Source organism: Callospermophilus lateralis, chromosome 2 (assembly GCF_048772815.1).
Source record: "Callospermophilus lateralis isolate mCalLat2 chromosome 2, mCalLat2.hap1, whole genome shotgun sequence".
NCBI lineage: Eukaryota > Metazoa > Chordata > Mammalia > Rodentia > Sciuridae > Callospermophilus > Callospermophilus lateralis.
In genome coordinates, this window is record NC_135306.1 from 54,018,411 (window position 1) to 54,045,945 (window position 27,535).

Consider the following 27,535-nt stretch of genomic DNA (forward strand, 5'->3'; position numbering starts at 1 on the left):
CTTTTAATTTTTTTTAATTTATTTTTTTTTATTGGTTGTTCAAAACATTATAAAGCTCTTGACATATCATATTTCATACATTAGATTCAAGATGGTTATGAACTCCCAATTTTACCCCTAAATACAGATTGCAGAATCACATAGGTTACACATCCACATTTTTACATAATGCCCTATTAGTGATGCCCTAGTCTCATGGATGCTCCCAGCATTAATTGCTTTTTGAAGGTGAGACATGAGAATTTGCAAGGGCTTTTCTGCCCCCTGGAGAGCAAGCACTCCGGCTCCATGCTGTTCATTAGCAACTCAGAGGAGATTGTCCTCTTCCAGATAAGCTATCTAGCCCTGGCTTTTTCTTCCTTCTAACTCTCAAGGCTCAAGTTGAGGCCACTTTGGATTGTAGAGAGTAAGATCTAACAAGTAATAGGAAGAAGGTAAAAGTAAATGCCACTTTTTTTCAAGGCTCTGTTGCTAATTAAAAAAAAAAATCTTGGCCAATATATAAAAAAGAAGAAAACATTGAAGGAAATGATCAAAATGTGGAATGTTGTTGACTTTCACCTATCCAGTGTCCTCTGATTCTCATAACTACTGTGTGGCTGATGGCTATAAATTCAAGGTGGTTGGTACAAAAGGAAGGGCAATTACCAAGGAGACAAGGGTGTGTTCTGCCTCTGCCTGAGGTTGGTCTTCCTAACCCCTGAAGGATTATGCTGGGGGAATAAAACCATCACTAGTCAGCTTCCTGCCTCTCCCTTGTTCATTTGTGAAGTGTCAGACCCTGGTTTGCCCTGGGTTGCCCCTCCATATGGTGATCGATGGCTGGCAGGAATTTCACCCGAGGCAACAGATGGACAAGCATTTTCACATTATTTTCATGACAGTACTTCATTTTATAGTGATAAAATTGGGCTTTACATTTTTACACTTATTCTCATAAGTTCCTTTCCTTGCCGTTCAATGCTGACAGAGGAGGTGTGAGTAGATTCCATCTTGGTATCCTGTAATTTTTAAAAAGTCAGGTTTCAACCATAGTTGTGTTTTCCAGGTGGTGAGATTGGCCTGGTGCCTTGTTTCGATACCATTACTTTGGTGATTTCGGATGGAGAAGCTGGCCCTTTTGTGAATGGCTGTTGTTACAGTGGACCTAATCCATCTGTTCCTCTCCATGAGTCCTTTCCAGTGTATGATCTCAACATCACAGTACATCCAGTAGACAATCAGCCACCTTCAATTGCAATAGGTAACAATGTATTTTTTTTTCCCCTGTAAAAGTACTATTATCTTGTCTAGGGTCATAGCCGTGGTTCAGTGAAATAATACATTTTACTTAGAGTCATAATAGAAAACCATCATACACAATTACCCTCAAATAACTGGCTCATCAGAAATTTGTGGAAAACCCCAAATCTGTAAAAGATTATATGACAAAAGAATTTACTTGTTTAGAAATTTAGTTACTTCTTCATGGAGAGAGAATGTATGTGTGTGTGTGTGTCTGTGTGTCTGTGTGCGTGCGCATGTGAGCACGTTGGGACAAGGACAACACTGGAATCCTCAAATATTCTGGTTTGATTTCATGTGGGAAAATATTATTTGCCTGCTGGAGAGAGAGAGAGAGTAATTTATTTTATCCATAGTAATTTCTATTAGAACAGAATGAGTATACCAGAGAGACCATTTATATACTTTTAACCTTATTTGCTATTTAGAAAGTCATCTCTTCATAAGCATTATGTATATATTCTGTCCCTCAGAAAAAAAAATATAAGCATATGTATGAATGTTATTGTAATTTGCAAACTATCTCCCAAGCAATGTTCTGGAAAGGAAGCATTATCCCAGCAGAATAATTAAGCACCAAGGCATGAAAAAAAATGTTCGTTATGAGCAATTCATAATAGCTCTCAGGCAATTAACGCTCTGACAAACAGAGGTAACAACTGATCTTGAAGAGTACATAAACTACATTTAGTGGCTTATCATTAAAACAGTTTGGCAATTCGCATTTTCATTTGTCACTTCTGTAGAGACACAAGGGAAATCAGAGTTCCTTGAGAATGACTAAAAGGCTGTGCAGGAGTAGTTAGTATTTCGGCTGTCTTTCAATTATTGTCTGGCTTGCTTGTACAAGAAAAAAGATATAATTCCATAAGTCAAATTAAATTCCACCCGTTATCCCTGAATATTTTCACTGTAAAGAGAATAAAGAGAATTATGCCAAAGGAAGTGAACATCTTCCATGGAAGTGTATTTGCATAGGGGAGGCGTCTCTGAATTGGAACTTCAATCACTCCCTTTTGTCTTTCCTATTCTGATTAGAAGATTTCATGCTAATTCATGATTGTGTTGTTATTTGTATGCAGGTACCATGTTCCTTGTAGATGAGGGGTTCTCAGCAGCCCTTACCATTAACCATTTGTCTGCCAATGATCCTGACACTACTGCAGATGACTTGGAATTTGTTTTGGTTTCTCCTCCCCGATTTGGTTACCTTGAAAACACACTTCCTTCTGTGGGTTTTGAGAAAAGCAATATGGGCATAAGTATAGGTAAGTGATGGTTTCATGACTAGCATTAACTGTTCTATTTATGGATGTAATTGGCCAGATCATGCTTAATAACTGGGCAAGGAATCCAAAAAGGTTCAAAGCACCATGTACATTCAAGAAATTATTATTATCAATCTGATTATTTCTGATACTTTTGAATCTATTATTTTTAAATTTTTATTCTGATTTTTTCTATGCATACAAGTTAATATCAAATAAGTGGAGATTTCATTTATGAAGAAATGAGAATATATATATAGAAGAGATAATGTTTTTAAAGGCCCTTATAGCAGCACAGAATGCTGTAATAGAATTTATCTGGTGGGAGCTTACAAGGTCTCAGTCTCACAACTTTTCATCATTTTAATAGATACTGGTGGAAAAGATTGGAAAACATACTATGAGTGTTATATAGAAAGAAAGTCTGAAAAGTTTAAGAAGATAACATTAATTTTGAAATCAAAACCTGTCTCAGATACTAAAATATCTCCTGCATTTCAGGCAAAAACAAAACAACCAAAACAAAAGCAGAGAGCAAAAATACAAATTTTCCTAAGATGATAATAATAATTAATAATATATTTTTAAGTTACTTTAGAAGTATATGATTCTGCGAGCCCTTTTTGAGGCATATCTACTTTAAATATGAGAAAGTCTGGATTTAAGATTAATTGCATCAAACATTGCCCAATTTTTCCTGTGAATTAATTCACTCATGGAGCCCTTTTTTGATTTAAGGCTACATCTTAATACACAAACATTATATCAGCTAATTCCATTCAATTCAATCAGGTGCTTGAGGTGTACATCAAGTAAGCCCAAGAATCGTCTCCTGTTTTGCCTCTATGTGAAAGAGGTGGGCTCTTTCTTACTGAAGTGTAGCATGAGCTGCTCATGCAGCAGCAGTGGTCAGATAAAGGTCTCCCGGCATTCATTCCACGGATCTGAAGAGTGGTCAGAAAGTTCCTCTGCATTCTGGTTTTTAGCTATTGCTCTTCTGTTCTCCCTGTGTATTTGAATCCGTCCTTTTGATCTATGGTTATCTGTTTTTATGTTAATGGTTGGCAGATGTTGCAGCTGTCCCTGACAGCAGATACTTAGGTGAACTGCCATGATCTTTTATTGGTTTTGCTGAAAAACAGGGTGTTATTGGGTTAAAGATAAGGACCAGTACCTTGTAAATAATGCTTTTCTTACTTACCTGTTCCATCTTGGTGTGCTCTAGCTTCCTTTCACTGGAAAGACATGAAGGCTTTGCACATCAACTATGTGCAATCCAGACACCTGAGGATGGAACCGACCACTGACCAGTTTGTGGTGTACGTCACAGATGGGAAGCGACGCTCCTTGCAGACTCCATTTTATGTTATAATCAACCCCACAAATGATGAAGTTCCTGACTTTGTAGTGCAGAATATTACTGTAAGAACCTTATCATAATATTCCATTTCTCACTCATCATTTTTTAATCTTTATTTTAACCTAGTCCATTTAAATTGGTTCAGAAGCTCTAAACACACTAATTTGGTGAGGGGTAGAGAATGCAGTAACCTATGTCATGTGATTACTTGAAAACTATTACTCTAATAATAACAATAATGGCTATAATCATAATTATTGCTAGCATTGGGCAATTGCATGGATACACTTACTACATTGCATATGTATAGAATGGAGTACTTACTATGTTGTAGATTCCAAGCCCTTTATATGCATTTGTATTTAATCCTCACTGTTGACTCTTAAGGGGATGGCATTATTATTGTCATTTTGTAACTGAAGAAATTAGGCTTAATGAGGTTAACTAAATAGCCTAAATAATTCTTGCACATACTAGTAATGTGTATGATATTGTTATTTGTTTTAGTTTTTAATTTTTAAATAGGGACAAATTTTATCTACTACTCTACAGTTCATTTCCTAAAAAAAAAATATGTAAATTTAAAATCTTTCACATTAGTATATAACTCTTTTTAAGCAATTTATATGTATGAGTACATATAAATGTAAATGATTATTTAATCCAGACATATGTATTAGCAAATCCTGAAGAAATAGGATGAACACAGGCTTTGGAATTAGAGGGACTTGGGGTCTTGCTTTTAATAGGTGTATGATCTTGGGCTTCTGTTTCCTCATCTGCAAACTGTATATAAAATCTTCTTTGAGGGTTAGCCATGACGATTGAGATGGCCAGGCATAGAGCAGACCCTTAATCGATAGGTGTCATAATTATTGTCATTGTTGTATTTGTTATCTATTTTCTGTTATTGGCCAAAGTCATTGTTTTGGTTTTTTTTTTTTCCTGCTAAAAAAATTACATTCTAAATGTGAAAGTCTTTGTTTGTTTTTAATTTTCTACTGAATCTTAATGGTACATGAGAGTCACCTCAGCATTAAATTTAAGAGGCAGCTCTGTCTTTTCTATTTTGTTGGCACATGGGTTTCTCTGGAGAGCCCCTCAGTAATTATGTGAGACAAAAAAAAAAATATATACAAATGATTCCTTCTATACTTACCTCCATTGTGTTGTATGTGTCTAGGGTTGGGGCTTCAGAAATAATTAGGCTACTAGGAAGTTGTCCCTTGCTCTTTGGAAGTAATCATGCTTTTTACGTGTGTCTTCCTTAGAGAAGCTGTTATAGGGTAACAAATATGGAGTACCAGTGTCGTTGGCAGAGGCGACTAAGCTTCAAGGAATATTTTTCTTTCTTGTGAGAAAATATATTTATTTTGTGGATAGCTGGACTTTTATCACATGGTGCTACAAAAAACACTTGAAGTTTTAGTTTATTGTAATGCATTCCAAACTTACCGACTTGTAAATGTCTGCCTTTTATGAGTATTGATCTAAGCTTTGCATTGTCATAATCTCAATAAATAATTCAATTTCCAACAAAGAATACCACATTTTTTCAGTAAAATTTCCTAGTACCCTTGTGAATGAACTTACCATTTTATAAATAAGAAATGTTGTCCTATACAGTGTGTCGGTGGGGGGGGGAAGGCTTCATAGTTAATTTCTATGATGAATAATAATTAATAATATATTTTAAGTTGCTTTATTAAAGTTTTTTGAAAAAATAGGTGAATTGTGATCAAAGATAATTTTTATAAGCGTATCATTATGAATTAATCTATGATACTGCCTCAGTCCTTAATAAGTGAGGTCAGATAAATGAAAATTAGCATCATTTTAGCTCAGGCATCATGTATGGTGAGTAACTCTTCTTTATGTGCATTCTGTAAAAAGTGGTTACAGGAGGGTTCCTTTCAAAGTCCATGAGATTCTAACCCGTATTTGCCCTTCAAGCTTTGATTGTGCTCTCAGCCATAAAGATATCCTGGTGTCCTCCACCCTATTGTGCTTCTGGTTTATTGGTATCTAGCAGTGCTGGGTGTTGTCTTCCTCATATTACAGTTATTGGTGGAGAGGCCTTCAGTCTCTCCTGACTTAGATTCTTGAGAATATTCATATTTCCACAGCATGTAGCATAGTGATATTGCAGATTCCCAAGAAGCATGTATAGAATTTGTTCTCTTTTATTACTGAAATCCTGCCATATTTCAAAATAGGAAGCAAAAATATTTCCTTGTTCTCCCTATCCTCACTATGAGTGGGGGAAAAGGTCAGGACATCTAAGTACCATATTGTTTAAATGACTAGATCCTGCATGAAATCATGAACATTCCACTCTCTTTGTGCTTTAAGGATTACAAACCTAAAGTGGGGTGTGGGAAAGTGGGTCAGGAAAATTTGAGGTGTGAGTATTAGGGAAAGATGAAAGACCCAGAATTAAAATACACACTATCTGCTGCCAGAAGCATCCTTCTCAATTGTTGACTGAAATAAATAAAGAAGATATTACTGCTATGATAAAAGTTAAAACACCAAATACATGCAGCATACATAGATATTTGTGCCATTCCTAAAACAGTTAGAAACCTAAGAATTGTAGAAAGGATGAGGTCCAGGAGGTTACAATAACAGATTGGTATCTGAAGGTGAAGGTTCTAGATTTGATTTTACAACTGAACTTTTCTGACTTCTAAAGACTATGCATCCTTTGGTTGCTTTTTTCCCCGAATTTTTAAAGTATGAATAATATATTCATTTAAAATCATATGTTCTTTTTGTTCATGGAAATGAAAATTGCTTTAAAATCTTCAAAAAATATGAGGGAGATTAATAGATTTGATGTTTCTTTTTATGTTCCTATTAAATGAGCAATTTCTTTTTAGGACTCATTATATATAAATGTTATAGAAAATCTGCAATACGGTATCTTAAAATGACAATTTTAGCAATTTGTCAAAAGAAACTAGTGGACAGATTCTATTGCACACACAGCTGATTTTTTGGACTTGTTCCTGTTAGGTGTGTGAGGGTCAGATGACAGAGCTGGATTCTTCTGTCATCAGTGCTTCCGACCTGGACATCCCCCAGGACCCCTTATTGTTCAGCATCACTCAGAAACCACGTCATGGTCTCCTCATCAATAGGATGCTCAGCAAAGACTCTCCTCAGAATAAGCAGCCAGCCAACCCTGACCAGAAGCAGGAACTTGTTCAGAGCTTTTCCATGGAACTTTTCAAGACTGGTATATCATGTCCCACTTCCATTCAATTGTTGCTATTGATTTAATAATTTAATTTAGACTTACATGTGGACTCTAAAAGTCTAACTCACAGAAGTGGAGAGTAGAATGATGGTTTCCAGAGGCTGGGGGATGGGAGGAATGGGGAGATGCTGGTCGAAGAGTACAAAGTTTCATTTAGACAGAAGGAATACATTCAAGACATCTATTGTACATCATTGGTGACTATGGTTGCTAAAATATATCGTGTACTTGAAAATTGCTTAAAGAATAGATCTTAAGTATTCTCAGCACACACACACACACACACAAACACACACACAAAGACAGTTATAAAGTAATGCATGTTAATTATTTTGATTTAACCATATCACAATGTGTGTATATGTATATAATATATATCAAGTATATCACATATAATATGTCAAAAATCATGTTGTATATTATAATTACATATAATTTTTATTTATCAGTTTAACAAATTAAAAAGTAATTTAAGGGGCTGGGGTTGTAGCTCAGTAGTTGAGAGCTTGCCTAGCATGTGTGAGGCACTGGGTTTGCTCCTCAGCACCACATAAAAATACATAAAATAAATAAAGAAAATACTTGTTTCCATCTACAATTTATAATATATACATTATAATGCATATATTATATAGATATATGGAACAAATATTTTTAGAATATAATTTAACTGAGCAAAGATGATTATAAATCATAGAAATAGAGGGTAAAGAAATAGCATTCACTTTATTTTTTAATCCCTCCAGCGTTACTGCTGGGCTCTAGAATATTGATAGGCATGAAGTCCTGGCTAGAAATGATAGCTTATTGGAAAGGCAATAACATATTTTCTTTCACTTTTAGAGTACCATTAAAAATAATATTTGCAATTTTTGGTATTTTAATGTAAACTTTTATGTCATAATAAAAAATTCCCTTTTAAAATTAATGAGATCATGGAACTAAATTTTAAGAGCTTTGTCTGCCAAAATTTCCATAGTTGAAACAAATATAGAACCACATATAATAAGGACTCATTAGTCTCTGAGGAGATAATTTGCTCTTTAGGGAAATGACACATCGAAATAGCAGCCTGAATTATTTTTTAATTACTTTTCTCCTTTAAAAAACACTGATCTTATCCCATTTCCCACTTATAAAAATACTTTTAAAAAATGTGACCAAATGGTTCAGTTTCAGAATTACTGCCTACTCTCATTCTCCTTCCTTCTCTACCTGTTTTCTTTCCCCAGTCTGCAGGGTCCTTCTCCTTTTGGGCTAGCCCAGGACATGCCTTCAGAATGCAGCTTCCTGTCAGCTTCCCCTGGGGTGCCCACCCATTTCTTCTCCATGTTGTCTTTTTTTTTAATTAATTGTATTTTAAAAAAATCATTCTGATTAGTTATATATGACACTAGAATGCATTTTGACACATTGTACACAAATGGAGCACAATTCTCCTTCCTCTGGCTGGACATGGTGCAGAGTCACACTGGTAGTGTAATTATACATGTATATAGGGTGGTAATGTTCATCTCATTCCACTGTCCTTCCCATTCCACACTCTGTCCCCTCACTCTCCTGTACCCAATCCAAAGTTCCTTCATTCCACCCCCACCATTATGGATCAGCATGGGCTTATCAGAGAAAACATTCAGCCTTCGGGTTTTCTGGGATGGGCTTATTTCACTTAGCATGATATTCTCCACCTCCATCCATTTACCTGCAAATGCCATAATTTTATTCTTCTTAGAGGCCGAGTAATATTTCATTGTGTATATATACCACATTTTCTTTATCCATTCAGCTCTGAAGGCCATCTAGGTTGGTTCCATAGTTTAGCCATTGTGAGTTGAGTTGCTATAAACATTGATGTGGCAGTTTCACTGTAGTATACTGATTTTATGTCCTTTGAGTATATACTGATGAGTGGGATAGCTAGATCAAGTGGTGGTCCACTCCAAGTTTTCTGTTTTCAGAGTGGTTACACCAATTCGCAAGACTTGGCTATTCTGGGTCTCTTGTATTTCCATGTGAATATTAGGCAGGTTTAAAAAATATAGTTAAATATGGTTTTTAATATTTAAGCTTTTATCTTGGGGACTGGCTCAAGATAGGGCTATATCTCTCTAATTTTTCCCAAGTAATTAAGTTTCTGTTTCATTTAAACTCTCTGACACCTTTGTTTTTTATATGGTTTACTTAATAATACATCTTTTTCTCACTGATTTAAAACAAGGCCTCTGTCAAATTCTAAATTATTTAAAATAAAGAATTTATAATGGGATATGAATGTACTTTTTAATTTTCTAAGACAAGTTTTATTTCACCCTAGTGTACTGATTAGTATACCTTTTTCTCCCATGCAGGAGAAACTAGCCAGGATCTTGTCTTGCTAGCCAACTTCTCAGTTAGCTACACCACTGGTCCCCATGAAATCTTGCTAGTACCAGTTCCTCAGATTTAAAACAGATTACCTGTGATGTGTGTTGGGATGGTTCAATCCTAAGTGAGCTTTACTTTCTTTTTCTCCTTTTCTAGGAATGAGGTTGACCTATGTGCATGATGACTCTGAGAGCTTTGCTGATGACTTTACAATCCAATTGTCAGATGGGAAACACAAGATACTTAAAACCATTTCAGTAGAGATCACTCCGGTTAATGATGAGAAACCAATGCTAAGCAAGTAAGCCACCTAAGAAAGTCCCTTCCTGATTTTTATGAAGCTCTGTGAAGTCTGTGATCCTGGGTGAAGAACAAGTGTGTGTCCCCTAAGGAAGTATTCCATCATTTGATCCATCTTAACTTGCTCCACCCACACAGGCACCTGGAACCCTTAGTGTAAATGCCAGTGAATGAAACCTCCTCTTAACAAGTCCTTTAATTATTTGATTTTCTTCTAAAATTTCCAAGAAAATATAAAAAAATAAGAATGACTGAGCATACAGCATAGAAGGAATATGCTAATAAATATTTAGACCTATGCCCACATGCACCAAAGTTCAATCATTATGTGTATTCTATTCAAGAATGGTAATGTTAACTGCAAACAGTCCTCACAATGGACTTGCTCAAACTTTTAAATAAGAGTGACAGAGGGAAATAATCAATCATACTCCTTTCATCATCTTGGTTCTTCATGATCTACCATATTTCTACCAAGTTCCACATGTATCAACACCCCTTTTAGTAATAGAAGGCCACATCCTTGCTACTAAACTTCCTCAGATATTACAGCTACAAAATTACCACACCTCTTTGATTGCTTCAAAATCCCTTGTTTTTTTTTTCTTTTAAAAATACATTTTTATTTTTAGTTGACATATAATTGTACATTTTTTGGGATTCAGTATGATGTTTTAGTACAGGTATACAAGGTGTAATGATTGGGTCTGGGTAATTGGGATTTCTATTACCTCAGATGTTTATAATTTTTGCAAATTCCTCCTTTCTCTTATCTTTCTCTTTCATTCTGTCTTGTGGAGAGGAAGCAATGTTCTCCCTTTATCTCCCATGTGTCCTTGAATAGATCACCTTTTGCCTCCTTCTAGTACATCATAATTTTTCCCCTCCTGCATCTTCAATTTCTCCCTTTTCCTTCTTTCTATCAGTAAGACACAGGGATATGGTGAGTAGTTAAGAGAGCAAATGCTGGAGTTAGATTGACTCAGTAATTCTGTACTTTGGTGTGGTGGTGTGACCTTGAGAACACTACTCATTGTGTCTGCTAACCTCTCTGTGAATGGGGATAGTGTTTGTATCCTCTTCATAGGCTATTGAAAGGATTAAGTGAACAAAAAACATTTAAAAGTGCTTAAAAGAATGGCTAAAACATTGTGCACCTCTTTTTTTGGGGGGGGGGCGGAGGCGTACCAGGGATCGAATCCAGGGATGCTTAACTACCAAGCCACATCCCCAGCCCTCTTGAAAATATTTTATTAGAGACAGGGTTTCGTTGAGTTGCTTGGGGCCTCACTAAGTTGCTGAAGCTGGGTTTGAACTCGAGATCCTTTTGCTTCAGCCTCCTGAGTCGCTGGGATTACAGGCATGAGCCATTGCACTCGGCTCATGTACAAAGTGTTCATTGTCGTCACTATCGCAAGTAACTATCTTCATTCTGAGGACTCAGACAACCCAGTCCCACACTCATTTCACTGCCAAACTTTTTGCAAGAGTAGCTTGTTCTGGTTTCTTCCATTTCTGCCAATGTCTCTAACCAAAAGCTGTTACCACTCTATTAAAGCTGCTCCCTTAGAAGTTACCCTTGGCTTTTCCACCAAATCCTGTGACTCTTGTCACCTCACTGGACCCTGGTAGAGCCTATGATGTCATTTGTTTGGTGGTCCTCTTAGGTGCTGGGTCAACATTCTAGTTCCTTGAGTCCCAGCCCCTCAGCTCACTTGTGATTCTCTTGGTGGTTGTGGGGGAATGTACCCTGCTCAGAATCAGCACCCCACCTCAGATGCCCACAGTGCCCTGCTCCACTTTTCAAATTTGGGGCTTTCTTTGAGCTGCAGTGGCTCATTTAGCCCACATTCAGGCACAGCAGAGAGCATTGTAGGGACAGCCCTGAGCCTCAGGAGCTAGAAAATGAGATAAATGTGCCAGCTTCCTGTCCTCCAGAAGCACAATCTTAGTGACATCCTCCATGGCTCCTCAAGAGATCCCCAGCAACTGGAGTGTATAACACATGCCTATCACCCCAGCTATTTGGGAGACTGAGGCAAGAGGATCTCTTAAGCCTAGATATTAGGGCCGCCTGACAACACAGCAAGATCCTGTCCCTTGAAAAGGAAAAAAAAAAAAAAAAAGTATTTCTAGTAGGTTTGAGCCCAACTGCCCACTCAGGAAATATACCCTTTGTTGTCTTTTCCTTTCTCACTCCCTGCTTCTCTCCTTCTTCCTGAGATCGCCTCTCAAACAAATGACTTGCACCACAGTCTTTGTCCAGGGTCCCTTTTAGAGACCCCTCTTTTCTTCTCGATGTTTAATACTGACACTTTTCTTCTTACCAAATTCCCACCTTCATCATTCTGGCTTCCTGTTTGGATTTTCTGTCTCTTTTGATAAAAAGCACCACTAATCTCCCTAAGCCCCCAACCAACAGATGCAACAGATCCCTTTGCCTTCTAGAATAATGGGACTAATATTCTCCAGTAAAAAGATAGACCAAAGTCTCCTCTTACTGCCAAGGGGGATATCAATCCTGGTGGACAAGAAACTGAAGTGTCCTGACCTTGGCTTCATGGCAGAGGACTGGAAGGCTGTTTGTTGGTGCCGGTTGGTGATGCTCAAAGTCCTTGCTCTGAATCCCAAGTAGTTCACATGTCTCAATATTTCTCAGAAACAAGCCCGCTAGGGTGGACAGAGTAGGCATGTGTAATGTCCATGGTTGAGAGCTAGAAGCACTGGTGGGAGGAGGTCTCTTCCCTTGGATGAGACTAGGGAAAGTGGCCATATTGGCTCTAGAAGCAGCAGCACCACAGAGGCCCTGTAAAAACCACAGCAGCAGCGTCCAGGTTAGAAGCACCAGCTGTTCCCACCCAAGCCTGCTTGCTGTGCCAGCCTGCAGCTCAAGATGCCAGCAGCTACCTGGTGGCTCAAGCCCTGGGCAGAGATGAGGCATGATAAAGAGAACACAGGCTACCAGAACATGACCACAGAGATGAAGCCTATATTAGAGGCCCCCAGATTACCTAAATACTACCAAACTCAGAATGGCATATCACAAAGGGTACTGGAACACTGTGTATAAGTCACTTAATCTCTTTCAGTAAGCTTCTGTCTATAAAATTACAGTGATAGTACCTGGCCCATTACTTATGGAGCTATTGTGGTGAGTGTCAAATGAAATATTAGAAATAATCATTTTATGAACTGAATTTTTTTTTGTACCAGGAATTTAACTCAGAGGCATTCAACCATTGAGCCACATCTCCAGCCCTACTTTGTATTTTATTTAGAAACAGGATCTCACTGAATTGCGTAGCACTTTGCTTTTGCTGAGGCTGGCTTTGAACTCGATTCTCCTGCCTCTCAGCCTCCCAATCTGCTGGGATTACAGGTGTGCGCACCATGCCTGGCTGAACTGAATTTATAGTTATAAAATTATAAGTTCTACACGTGTTAGCAGTTAGAAGTGTTTTAATTTTGTGCTACTCTATTCATTGCTGCTGCCTCATTTCTTTTTAGACTTTCGCACGTAAAGTGAAATGAGACCTTTTTTCATGTCTGCACTTCATTCTCGGCACTTTGGCTGTTGAAAATCCTTCCTCAGGTGCTGAAGGGTGGGAACTGTGAGAGTCAATATAAGTATTCCCTGTTAAAGGAACACCTTCCGTTTTCATATCAACCCAGGCATTTCCCTTTTTGCAGGAAGGCTGAAATTGAAATGAATATGGGGGATACCCGTATTATTTCTAGTGCCGTTCTTTCCGCTGTAGACAAAGACTCACCCAGGGAGAAGATTTACTATTTATTTGAAAGGCTTCCCCAACATGGACAACTTCAGCTTAAGGTTAGTAGTTTTAAGGCTTATTTTTTTTGAAATTAATATAGTGGTTTTAAATTTGCTCAACATCCATATTTGTGCAATTGAATTTATTCTCAGTCATATTTTTTTTTGTGTCCAGAGATGAATTTTCCTAAACCAGGGAAATGTCCTTCTAAATTTTCTTAGTCAATTTAAGGTAAATTCAACCAATATTAAGGTTCTTTATTGCTCCCTTCCCCAGAGCTTTTCCCTAAAGGCTGAGGGAGGAAGTTACCAGGTAAAGGAAGTTGTCTGCTTCTGAAGAATCTAGCTTCTTCTGAGATATCTTCATTCCCACCAGATTTTTTTTCTTATGACCCGAGTAACTTTTCTCTTTACCATCTACCATGTCAAGTGCAAAACTCCTTCAAATCTACCAGCAACCCTCTCTCTCCCAGCTAAGATGCAGATCATTTTCAGAAAGATGAAAAAATTGATTTTTTTTTTCATGACAGTTAAGCCTAGGAAAATATGAAGAGGGTGTCTCCAGCTCCTTCTGCTCTAGTCCTCTAACAAATGAAGCCTCTGTCCCCTGACACTATAGTGCAGAGACCTGAGAGTGCAGCCCAGGGATCAAGCCCCCCTCCACTTGGGACTCCAAACCTTACCTTAGTGTTATCACCTTCTGCCTTTTCAATGAGTCTCAGCAAGGGGAGCCTTCACGTTTCTCTCTCAAACTTCATCCTCCTCTCCAAGCAGTGACAATCCTGTCTCTTCTCTAGGGAGACAGTTCACTGTACATTTACCAAATTGTTCTGTGTTTTATCTGAGATGAACTTAAAGCTGGAGGGTTGGTGCCCTTACTCTGCAATCCCACTTTCCCTTGCCACCCCAGAGACCTCACGCAAAGGTTCCAGTGGGTAACATCTTGCACCAAAAACCCTGGGCAGAAACTTCATGTGGAGGCCATCCCACCCCAGATTGTGGTGACAGCTGCCATACCTGAATCCAGTAAACTGCATGATGCAGTAATTCACATCCCTGATTTGTATCAGGAAACTATAAGCATGGAAATGTTAGGGGATCCTAGGAGAAAGTCACATGGTTTCTATTGCTAACTCTTCCAACTGCTTGTGATCTGACAGTACCTCCTTGTTTCACTTTAGTCCTAGAATGGCCAGATTTCATTCTATTCAGACCATGTGAATGATTCTTAAGGATTAGTCACTTGAGAAGGTCTGTCCAGGAATCCGCCAAAATGTTTATTGAATAGTGGAGTCAGACCAGCAACGACCACTAGCAATGCCTGGTGTGATGGTTCGACTGATTTCTTAACACAGTCCTCTAAAGCAGCAAGGATGCTTTCTGTGTGGAACAGCTTGGTTGTCTTAGAGTGTGGGCACCATAGAGAATCAGAGTGAAGAGCAATTGCTGATTTAAATTGAGGTACAGCTGGGTCCTTATTTCATTTTGAAGAGTAATGAAGCAGAAATGCAGCGAAAGCTCACACATTTGGGTGGCTTGGGAACTGAACTGTTTTGGATATGTGAAAATCCAGATGGGTTCGGATTCCCAGTGGGGCTCCCCACCATTCTCTTGCACCTCCTTCAGGCTCCCCAAGGCTGGGGACCAGGACTCCAGGCCTCCTGGACTGTCTCAAGAGATCATGTTTTCTTGTTGGCTTTCCTTGGTTTTTCTCATTTTGAGTCCAGTTCTTATTTTCTCCCATGTTTTGGCTTTCAGATGATTCTGTCAGATCAAATTCCCATTTGAGGGTGTAAGAGAAGAGTTTGGTTAAGGCAAGAGAGAGCAACAGATTTGGTATTCTGTATTTATTTTCCTGGACAAGGTTACAAAGAGGAAAACTTAAATATAACTGTAGACTGTCTAGTTTAAAACCAGAAAAAGAATCTGCTTGAAAAAAAAAATGTATTTGCAAATAGATCTTATTATGGAAATGAACACTGAGCTTAACTACTACAATATAATTAACTTTCACCCAAGAGCCCTGGGGCTGAACGTATGTTGCAAGCATCAGATGGGCAAGAGTATTAAAGAGGAAGAAACCTCATCAAGTAGAATGACAGAGAGACAAGTGGCAAGATTATAAGGAGAGAGCAGGACAGAGCTTCTCTTCTAGAAGCCAGGAATAGGTGGAATAATGTATTGAAAGGACATAAAAGGTGAATGATTCATGTTTCTGTCTTAGTTACTTAAATCAGACAGAAAAAGTGCAATATAGTTCATACTGTAAAATTCTAAAATGACATTTTCTTCAGTTATATCAAATTACTTTTTTATGAGCTGTTCTTAGGGAAAGCCATGTGTATATCTTAAAACAGCAATAGGATTATTAATAAGATACAGGTTTATTATTTCACTTTCTAATTCTCTCTCTCTCTCTCTCTTTCTCTCTCTCTCTCTGTTGTAAACCAACCCTCCAGCATAAGAACCTCTTTAAATTGAAAATGCCACATTTTCTGTACTGAGCTCTACAGAATAGATGTTGGCTGATTTTTAGAAGATTCTGATAAAAATAGTACATGTGATATTTGCAGATTATATTTTTTGCTGATTTAGGATATAAATGTAGGGAGTGATAGGGGTCTGGATCATTTTCTTCAGGCTTCAGTAAAACTAGAAAATGGACTGGAGAATAAAATGCATTCATTCTATTTTTGTCTTATCAGAGAAGCCTAGTAATGAACCACTTTGCAAAAATAGGTTTGATTAGTTGTACAATGATAGGAACTAAAAAAGGGAACTCCAAAAGAAACACATCTAATTTCTGAAGAACACATTCCAGCAGCTCGATTACCCACCTGCTCTCATTAATTGGAATATTTAATCAGCTATGATTGCTGATGATAAATACCTTGAAAGAATCAATGCTATTAAATTGTCACATGACTATGTCAAAAATCCTTTGGTTCAAACTAGTTTTTTTTAGCCACGATCTTAATTTATTGTAACATATTTTTTAGAAAATACAAAAACAAAGTAACATGGAAAAATATATTTTGAAATTTCTCTGAAATGTTATTTTTATTGGAGGATTTCAGAGGATATGTATAAAATATTCACTAATTCAACTGGGGGAAAAAACATGGGCATCTGACTAATTCTGATACCTTTCAGATAGGGAGAGACTGGGTTTCTCTCTCCCCGGGCATGAAATGCACCCAGGAAGAAGTGGATCTGAATTTGCTGAGATACACGCACACCGGGGCAATGGACTCCCAGAATCGAGATAGCTTCACCTTCTACCTCTGGGATGGTGACAACAGATCACCTGCATTTGACTGTCACATCATCATCAAGAATATGGGAAAAGGTAAAAGGATGTTTACCAGTGTTTATTGGGATTAGTTTTATAACTGGAAAAGAGCTGCTACAGGTACTCAACATTTGTTCCGTTTCCCTGTCTCCCTCATTACCTTTCTTCCTTCTATCCTTCATTCCTGAAATTCCATCATTCATGATTCAATGCTGTAACTCCACACCTGCTTCTCCTGGGATCTATGAAGTTCACAGGAGTAGCCAATCTTATTTCTATTAGAAATCCAGCCTTGCTCACGATACATCTCCACAGGCTAATTTAATAGTCAGGACTTTTTGCTTTAACTAAAATCTTACCAAATTGATGTGCTAACTCTAGTTTATCTTCCGGAAACACAGTATCATTTGAAAATAGAGTTACAAAGAAAAATATGTCCAATGCAATAACATGAAAGGAAGTAAAGCAAATGTGTTTTTAAATTAAAGAAATAACAAAAAGAAAGTTTGAAATTGAAAAAGGTCGAGGTTGTCACTCTTTTCACTTTGAAAGTGCTAGGGTACACTCCTCAGCAATAAAGGAAACAGTTGAATTCATTAGGCAGAGCAAGGGAAAAATTATACCACCTCCATGTTTAATTTTATTTTTCGTTTTTTGTTTTCTCATGAGATTGAATATCTTCAAAATCTTATTGACCATTTGTGTTTTTCAATCCAGAAATGACTTGGTATTTACTTCACATATTTTTTTCCTTTTGGATATTCACCTTAAAGTATTCATACAGAACTCCCTATATATTAGAGAGAGGGAAGAAAGCAATATGGTGTTTAAGAGTTTGTGTTCTCATTTCAAATGGCTTGAGTACAACTTGGATCTCCACCTTTTACTAATTGTGTAGACATGAGCAGGTTAATTAGCATTTCTATACTTTAGTTTCCTTATTTATGATCTGGGAACATGACATTACTATATCTCACAAGATGGTTATGAACATGTAAGAGCCCTTAGTCCCGTGCCTGATACAAAGAACAAATTCTGTAGATACGATTGTTTTTAACGGATCTCAGGTGAATATCATTGGCCCACACATGATCCATTTCTGCAGTATTTAATCATCATACAGTTATGCATTTTCTTTAAAATTGAGGTAAAATATGCATATCTTAAAATGTACAATCTTAGCTGTTTTGAGTGTACAGTTCAGTAGTATTAATTATATGCATATTGTTGTGTAACTAATCTCCAGGATGTTTTCATCTTGCTAAATGAAGACTCCATACTCAATATAATTTCCTTTCCCCCGGTCCCTGGCAACCACCATTTGTTTCTAAGAATCTGACTCCAGGCTAGGTGCTTAATATAAGTGATAGCATCTGATGTTTGTCTTTTGGTGACTGGCTAGTTTCACTTAGCATAATGCTCTCAGGTTCATCTGTGCTGTAGCATGTGGCAGAATCCACCTTCTTTTTATGGCTGAATAATATTCCATTGTATGCATGCATCACATTTTGTTTCTCCATTCATCCATGGAGGGGACTCAGGTAGTTCCCACCTTCTGGAAATTGTGAATAATCCTGCTATGGACATGAGTGTATAAACAAACCTTTTAAAAATATACAACAAACGTGTGTGCAACTACCACACAATAGGGCCTGAAATATTGCAATAACAGACATCTGTTCCCATCTTCCAGGACAACCATTATCTTGAATTTGGTGAAGAAAATTTTCTTCTAATTTTTCCTTATAGTTTTCTTGACTTATTCATGCAACTAGAAAATGTTTACAAAGTACATCTGTATTGCCATGTGTAGCTGTAGTCCATTCATTTTTCTAAAGCATGAGTCAATTGTGTGAATAGACCATAGTTGTTTTATATGCCCACTTTTTTTGCCTTCTTTTTATGGCTGAATAATATTCCATTATATGCATGCATCACATTTTGTTCACTTTTGAAGAGGCATTTGGGTTGTCTCAAGTTTTTTCAATACAAATAGAGCTCAATGACCATTTTGGTACATGTCTCCTGAGGTACAAGAGTTTCTCTCCAGTACACCCCTGGAGTACAATGGCAGGGCCAATGTATATGTGAATAGCCAATTATACAAAATAGTTCAAATTGTGTGTCAGTTTACACTCCCTTCATTGTTGTACATAAGATTATTTTGACCTACATCCTCTTTAACACTTAATATAATCAGATTTCTACATCTTTGCTCATCAGAGAGTTATAAGACGGCAATTGATTGTGATCTTATTTGTATTTCCACAATTACTAATGAGATCAATCATCTTTTAATATCCTTATTGGCCACACATAGTTCCTCTTCATGTGAAATGCCTGATCATTTCTTTTGCATTTTATTTATAATAGTTACATAAGTCAGATGTAGTGGTGCATGCCTGTAATCCCAATGGCACAGGAGGATCACAAATTCAAAGCCAGCCTCCACCGCTTAGTGAGGCCCTAAGCAACTTAGTGAGATTCTGTCTCAGAACAAAATATAAAAGGGCTAGGATGTGGCTCAGTGGTCAAGCACTCCTGGGTTCAATCCTTGGTACCAAAAAAATAAATAAATAAATAAAAAATTACATAAACCTTCCTATGTTGTGTGTTAATTGAATTTTGACATCAGGCCTTCATCTTTTACCTTTGCTTGGAACATTCTGTGTTTTTAAATAGGATTCTTGACCACAGTCTCTTCTGCCATGCAGGTGATATTGTCCTTCTTGCAAAACCACTTGTGGTATCTAAAGGCGACAGAGGGTTCTTGACGACCACCACTCTTCTGGCTGTGGATGGAACAGACAGGCCTGAGGAACTGCTGTATGCCATCACCTCTCCGCCGCGGTATGGCCAGGTGGAATATGTCCGCTATCCCGGGGTCCCCATTACAAGCTTCAGCCAAATGGACATAGTGGGGCAGACAGTCTGCTACATACATAAGAGTGGGGCAGCTGTGCCCAGTGACAGCTTCAGGTGAGACCTATGAAAAGTTCTCTGAACCCTTTCTTTGGATTAATGCTTAGAAAGAGAAAAGGAGTATATTAATGAGTTTTCTTATAGTAACATTTTATTCTATGTGTCTTATGATGTCCTTTTATATATCTTAAATGCATACCATAAATTTATTTAAAACAAAAAATAGAAGAAGGAGGAGGAGGAGGAGGAGGAGGAGGAGGAGGAGGAAGCAGAATTGAGTGCTTTTCCAGCTCAGTCATAGCTGTGTCTCTCTTTTCCTGCCTTGCTATATGAAAGGTAAAGGCTCATAAAATGAGCCTTACAATGACAGCAGAAAGACAAGAAATCAGGGCCTGTTGCTGAAGAATAAATGCAATAAGCAGATACAAATGCAAGCTCTTCTGTGAGTAGGAGCATGAACAGTTGAGGGTCCTAGCTAAGGATACACATAGAAAAGTAATTTCCCTCCTTTTTAAAGTATGTTTTCTGTCTGAGGAAAAGGCATTTATTAGCATAATAAGTTTGGCATAAGTAGACATGACTTCTGACACAACATGTTCCCATAACTGTATCATAAATCATGTTGTCACAAAGTAGATCATGTTTCCCCACAGAAACAATGTTATAATTGGAGACTGTGCACCTGTTCAAGGATTCAGTATCAAATAAATCATTGGGACGAATAACAATCTGGTGAAAAGGCAAAGATTCAACATTAATGAAAATGTATATTCATTTAAAATATGGAAATTTGTTTCAAGTCACATGAAACAGGAGAAACTCAAGAAGATCTATCATCCAGCAGCTCTCAAAACTGGCCAAACTTGAGGTTCTTGACAAAGTGCAGACCCCAAGCAGGGGTGAGGGCTGGGAAATTGTTCTAGCCTTTTGGGGAACCATGGCACATAATCTACCCTGAATTTTACTGATTAAGAAGGTGAGTCTGAGAGCCTAGATTTGTCTGCATACCCATGGGGCTTCTGGCTTCCAGTACAATTTTCACCATGTCCAATACAACCTTCTAAAGAACATTATAAAATGATATAAATGTGGCAAATTCCTATACTATTTAGTGTATTCCCATAAAATATTAAGCACTATGGGCATGCCCATGTTTAAATATCACTCCTCTCTGGCATCTACTCTTCCACATTCAATAGATCATGGTGATAAGTACTGTCTAGATGTCAGTAAAGATGACTTCATCTTTTGAGTATTTAAAGTGATTTTTGAAAGATGAGCTGGATAGTCCAACAGTTAAACTAACAAAAAATCCAGGGAAGCTGAACAAATATCTTCTTTCATCTCTTGACAAATGTCCTTTAACAAGCAATCGTTTAGTTCAACACTATCTTAACCAAGTCATGTATGTATACAGGTATAAATGACCTTATACCTGTAAAGTATGTAAAACAGTATCTGGCACATAGGGAGAACTAAACAGGTAATAGCTGCTGTCATTAGTGCTCTTATTGTGGTTGTCATTTTTATTTTATTCTTTCCTTGACCCCCTTCCTCCTTTTACAATATCAAACATGGTCCTTAAGGAGGCAGGGAGTTACAGAGAGGAATAGTGCTTATTCTTTTCCTCCTGTTTGCTGATGTAGGCAGGTGATTCTTGGCTTAACACATGAATATCAGATCCAGGGCTTTTTATTTTACACCTGTTTCTGGACTTCTTGCTTCACTCCAGTCCTGCTCCCCCCAGTCAAGGCCCATAGGAGAATCTGCTGAAGACATTAATGGCCATTGGAGAAACCGGTACCCTGCTAGAAGATAAAATCTCTTTGTGTAAGGATGGGTGATATTACAGAAATTTTCCTCATTTGCAGCCATAGAAATTCATATTAGATAGCATTTTAGAAATAATTTATCCCAGGAATTTCAACATTTCAAAATCCTCAGAATTACCAAGAAAAATTATAAAATACAAATTCTTGGGTCTCATCCCATAAAGGCAACTTTGGTAATCTCTGTTCAGGCCCAGGTTCTGAATTTGTAGTGGCCCTGCGGACACTTCTGACGGTCAGGACTAGCAGTCATTGGATTGGTCTAGTCCTTTGATCTGAGTATATTCCGAGGAGCCTTGAGAATTTCCAGAAGCCCTGGCAGGCCCTCCCAGAGACAGAAGATGAGGAGGCTGAATTAATGGTGCTTTGGGCTCTTCCTTTAATTTGTTTTGTTTGTTTTTTGATTCTTTGTTTTCTAGTTTGTATTATACACTTGGCTTCTGGGTAAGATTTTCTTTAGCAAAAAGGCTGTGGTTCTATTTCCTAAAGCCCATGCTTTGTATCCCAGGGATATAGAGATGCTGTAGGCTGGTTCAGGCCCAGGTACTGATTACAGAACAGGGAATCAAGAGTGAGGAACTATTCCTTGTCAGTTCTCTCTACCTTTCTGATGTTCAAGGGGGAAGTCTCAGGTTGGTGCTATGTCTTTACCATCCCTTCACATTTAGTTTTCCCTTTTTAACCATGTGCAGGCCTCAGACTCTGAACCATTGGGAAATAATATCTAGCTGGAATTAAAAATATTGTTTTCTTATATTAATTTTTGCAGTATTTATGGAATCAAGTTTTTAGAACATAAAACTTGAAGTTTTTAGTAGTTAAAAGAGTTCCTTGTAAGTACATTTCTTTATGTAAACAAAATAAATCAGTGTAGAACAAAATAGTAAATAACTAGAGTATAGTTAGTACGGGCATGTGGACAAAAATTATGATAGTGGTCTTGAAATGACTCAAGATCAGGAAACAGGGATACAGGGGGAAACAAACCAATCTCTTGGTTTACTTATAAGAAGCCAACATTGCTTGAGCACCTACAGCATGCAAGGCAGTGTACCAGCCTTTTTTCTGTATGTTATTTCCCTTATGCCTCACACCCCCACCTTGGGAGAGACTCAGTTGTTACCATGGTATGCATGAGAAAACCAAAGTACCAAGAGACAAAGGAAGCCACCTAAATTGACATCACTGAGTATCAGAACTGAGTTTGGGGATAAGGGTTCATTTCCCTTGGAGAGTTCTTTCCATTCTACCTTGTTGTACCCAAAATTTGTGGAGACTCTGAGTTTGTGCAAAGGAACCTCCTCAATGTGTCCTTCTGGGTTTTGGCCAGCAGTTTTACATATTTATAAGGGAAGAGCCTAGCATCTGCCCAAGACCCGCTTTTTAATCTTGTCATTTCACTAACCCAATCATGGACTGCTGTGTTGTTTGTCAAGTGGCGCTAAACCAAAGCCGAAAGCCTGTTTTAATGAAAGTGTGATCGTGGTGCTTTTTAAAAATTAAATATATGCAACCAATCTAATCACCTAAATTTATGTTGCTTGCTGTTAAATTTGGCAAGGAATTTGGCTGGGTAGAAGAGATAAATTCTGTGGCAGAGGATTTTCCCCTTCCTTTTGAATGTAAGATATGGCAGCATTAATTAAACAGGGGAGTTTAATGGTCAGATTTTACCTTCTGCAAAAATATTTTGTGAATCATAAATTTCCCCTGCATTGTTTGGTGCTGCTGGCCTGGAAGAGAGATTTGGCAGCATGTTCTAGGACAGATGACACCAAGTGATTAGCAAGCTGACTTCAGCTGCTGGCAGCCGGGTACTAAAAGAACATGCTAATGTCCTCCATTTTGACATGCCGGCTGGACTTTTTTTTTTTCCTGAGGAGCTGGCACTATTTATGATTCCATTTTTATCTTTTAAATGCCATGACAGATGGCAGATTCTTCAGCCAACTCTAATGCCAGGAAATGCAGAAAGCTTGAAAGCACAGTGGCAATGGTGAAATCAGACCAGACAGACACCCCAGACAAATCTGAGAGTCATTCCCCAAATTTCATGACAATGGTGGTCATCTTGGCTGCGTCCCTCTGTTGGTGGTGGTGGGGGTTGGGGGAGGTTTGCAAAAGGGAATTAAACAAAACAGACCCACAGAAGGAGCTGCCACCTCCTTATTACCAGTGTCCTCACCTCAACACAGCTTTGAATCTTGGGAATATATTTACAAGATTTTTACTGGATGGGGGTGCAGCTTTTAGAAGATCCTCTGGTTGACTGCTGCAGACAGCAGCAGTCCTGACCTTGTTTCACTTGGTCTGCTAGCTTCATTTTGACTGGGAAGCCAACCATAACCATTCACTCTGTCTCTCTCTCTGATAATGTCTCTCTGCCTGGGAGTAGTTTTCATTGTTACTCATGAAAGTGGAATGATGTATTTGATCCAGTCATGTTTAGAAATTGCATCCTTTTCACCCCTGGCTTATTAGCTTTAGGTCAGTGCAGACAGCTGCCTTGGCATCCCAGCTGGGAGCACTGGCCTCAGTAAACATCTTTCTTACCCTTCCAGGGTCCCTGGCCTGTTTGCCCTCATTCCCATCTGTCTGATGGCAGGCTGCCTATTTCCAATGTGGTCACATCCCAGTCATCAGGAAGAGACGAGTTTGAGGTGGACAGCCAGGGACATAAGACAACTTCTGTGCCCTCATAGAAATCACACACACACACACACAAAGTAAATGCAGTGGTGCTGTCACAGAACTTTGAGGACCCCATCCCGAAAGGACATTTTCAGAACCAAGTCTCCAGAGAGCGAAGTCAGAGTTAGATATCAAAAATGGCCACTTTGGATGGAGCCCTGGTGTTCACCTGAGCTCACATTGAATTTCCCTGTCTGTCTTTCCACCCTTTACCCTTTCTTCTCCTTTCTTCTCTGCTGACATTTGACACACTTTTAATGGGGCCCAAAGTCTTTAACCCCATAGTTAATGCCAATACTAAAAAATGCAAGTCCTTTGGCACCACTGGTGCTAGACCTTATCAGTGGCGGGTTTAAAACTCTCTACAAGGATCCGTTTGACATAGGGATCTGGTAGGGAATATAGAGCCACTTTATTTGTGAAAAAGGAGGTGTAAAACACATTTCAGGAGGAGGGAAATGGAAAAGAAGAATTTGGAGGCACTGAGGAGATGCCTAGCCACCTTCTTGTCTTGGGTCAGATGAAGAGATGTAGGGGGAAAGGAAAATATGAAAAAAGTAATAGGGAAAAAAAAATAGAATCAAGGCAGCACTCCATGAAAGGCTGTGGAAAAGAGCATCATTTTTAATCCCTAAACATGCATATCTTTGGTATTGTCAGGGTGATTCAAGTAAGAAGTTTCAAGAACACACCGATGTTTTCTAGGTGCACTTTTTGTTTTTGTAAAAAATTAATTTTATAAATACCTCTTACTCCAGTAACAAAATTGAACAATCTGCTTAGGATATATTAATCAAAGCTTTAGTTTTACAAAAGGAAAACTGATTGATTTGTTTTAAGGAAACTAATTTTGCTCAGTCTAAAATTCTGAGGGTATTAAATAGCTTTATTCAAACTGTGCAAAAATGACGCTATAAATAAAAAAGGAAAAAAAAAGATCACATTCATTTTTCTATATAACACATCATGTTTTCCTTGTAAGCAGTCTTAGTAACTGGATAATTTAAAAGCTCAAAAACTTTAGCCTAGTCTTCAAAGCAAAATCTGTACTCAGCCAGCTCCTCTCTCTTTACTTTTCATCTAATTGTTCTTCTCCTGGACTCCTTGGGTGACTTGCTGTGCTCTCCTGGTTCGGTTTCAGGTTCCGTCATGGTCAAAAGTAAAGCAACAAGGCTGAGGTTGTGGCTCAGTAGTAGAGCACTTGCCTAGCAAGTGTGAGGCACTGAGTTTGATTCTCAGCACGGCATATAAATTAATAAGTAAAAATAGAGGTTCATCTGATAAAAATAAAAGTCCAATATATATATTAAAGCAACAAACCTCAAACTCTGAAGGATGAGACCTAATTGCAAAGAATAATTTGTTAGTCATATTTGCCAGGTTAGTAAAACAAATATAACCCATGGCTTCTCTAGTTTAAAAAAAAGCAAAAGCAAACAAACAAAAAAACTGCTAAAGACAGTTTTATATAATTTAATGTTATAGTACAATATTTTAAAAGATTTTTTACATGAGTGGATATAAGAGTGTATCCTTCATGAATATTTCTAACAACTATTGTACATGGAGAAAAAACTAATAAGATGTATGTGTTAGTCAGCTTCTCATTTCTGTGACCAAAATACTTGACAAGAACAACTTGAAGGAGGAAAGGTTTATCCTAGGCTTATAGTTTCAGAGGATCAGTCCATGGCCAGCTGATCTCATTGCTCTGGTCCTGGGGTGAGGCATGAGATCATGGCAGGACATGACCAGTTCAGGATGGGGGCGGGGGGGGGGAGAGGGGGAGAGAGAGAGAGAGAGAGAGAGAGAGAGAAAGGAGCCCTTCCTCAGCACATCCCCAGTGACCTACTTTCTCCAATAAGGTCTCACCTTCCAGTAATCCACTCAGCCACCAATGGATTAAACCACTAATGAAGTCAGAGCCCTCATGATCCAACACTTCCCCAAAGCCCAACCTCTGAACATATAAGACTTTGGGAGACATTTTAGATCCAAACCATAACAGCATACAATTCTGTGATTAATTCTAAATACATTTCTTTGGTCTATGGTACATTTGTCAATCTCATCTGACAGTAATGATTTCCTGACTTTTTGGAGTTTTAATATTGTGGTTTGTTTGTATAATTTCATAGTACTCATTTTCTTTGAAATTTAAATACTACATTGAAATGTTATAAAGATCATTTAAATTAGTATGATTGTGAGTCTGATTGCAGTGGGTAGGGTATGATTTAGTGATCAAAATTCTCAAAAGCACATTATGGTGTCACAAGACCAAAATTGTAAAAGGATTGACTTACCCTGAATGTATATCCTTCCAGCTTTCTATTTATAATTTTGCATTGGTGCTCAGGTGCCACAACTCTTTCTTGGTAGATTGCTAAACCAGCATTTATTAGAAACTCTATGAGAGCAAAGGGTGTTGATAAAAACATCTGAGTTCAAGTCTCAGTCCATCTCTTACCTTCCTCATGATTTCCCACAAAATTTCTGAATCTTTCTTTTATTCAGGGAAAAAAATCCTTGTCTACTCTGACTCCTACACATTCTTTTTCTGATTTCTACACATTTTAAAAGGAGCATGTATAGAAACACATTCAAACAATAAGAAACAATCACCTCTCATATTATTGTTGAGTTGAATGGTACTTGGTGATCATTCGACTCGTTCCATGAAATTTATGGAAGAGGGAAAATGAGAACCAGAAAGGGGAGATGAGTTAGGTAAAATTACATGGCTGATTAATGTGCTCTTCTTTTAGGAGATTTACCATGAAAACACAAATAGGATGAGTTAAGCAAATTCCATCTATTCAGCTCTTCATTTAATTGGTTCCCCAACTCTCAGTCTTAAAAGTTTAGTTTATTACATTTCCAAGAAAAAGTACAATTGCAAAATTTTAATTTCATAAAGTGAGTATACCCTTAAAACTCCTATAATGGGTCTGGTTGGATGTATATAATTCCTGTTTGGGATAAGGAATAACACTAAGTAGTGACAAGCCTACCTTTTCCATCCCAAGAATCTATCACCAAAGTTTCTGAGAAAATAAACTTGGTCATAGAATGGTCAATTTATGTGTTACCCAGTGACTGGTTTAATGATAGAAAGGCATCTTCTGAAAGATCTGTCCTTGATTTTTCTTATGAGTCACAATACAACATATCTTTTAGTAAAGGTGTGT

The 27,535-nt window shown here is 37.9% G+C and overlaps 1 protein-coding gene across 1 annotated transcript in view; it reads left to right on the plus strand.

Annotated features, from left to right (window-relative positions):
- The window catches only part of Frem1 (FRAS1 related extracellular matrix 1), a 124,506-nt gene that overhangs the window by 57,670 nt on the left and 39,301 nt on the right, over window positions 1–27,535 (plus strand). The window contains exons 16-23 of the mRNA XM_076843420.2: window positions 1,049–1,243; window positions 2,367–2,552; window positions 3,778–3,974; window positions 6,931–7,153; window positions 9,695–9,839; window positions 13,529–13,670; window positions 16,764–16,959; window positions 19,617–19,881. Coding sequence (XP_076699535.2) covers window positions 1,049–1,243; window positions 2,367–2,552; window positions 3,778–3,974; window positions 6,931–7,153; window positions 9,695–9,839; window positions 13,529–13,670; window positions 16,764–16,959; window positions 19,617–19,881 — 1,549 coding nt within the window. The remainder of the gene's footprint in view (window positions 1–1,048; window positions 1,244–2,366; window positions 2,553–3,777; window positions 3,975–6,930; window positions 7,154–9,694; window positions 9,840–13,528; window positions 13,671–16,763; window positions 16,960–19,616; window positions 19,882–27,535) is intronic.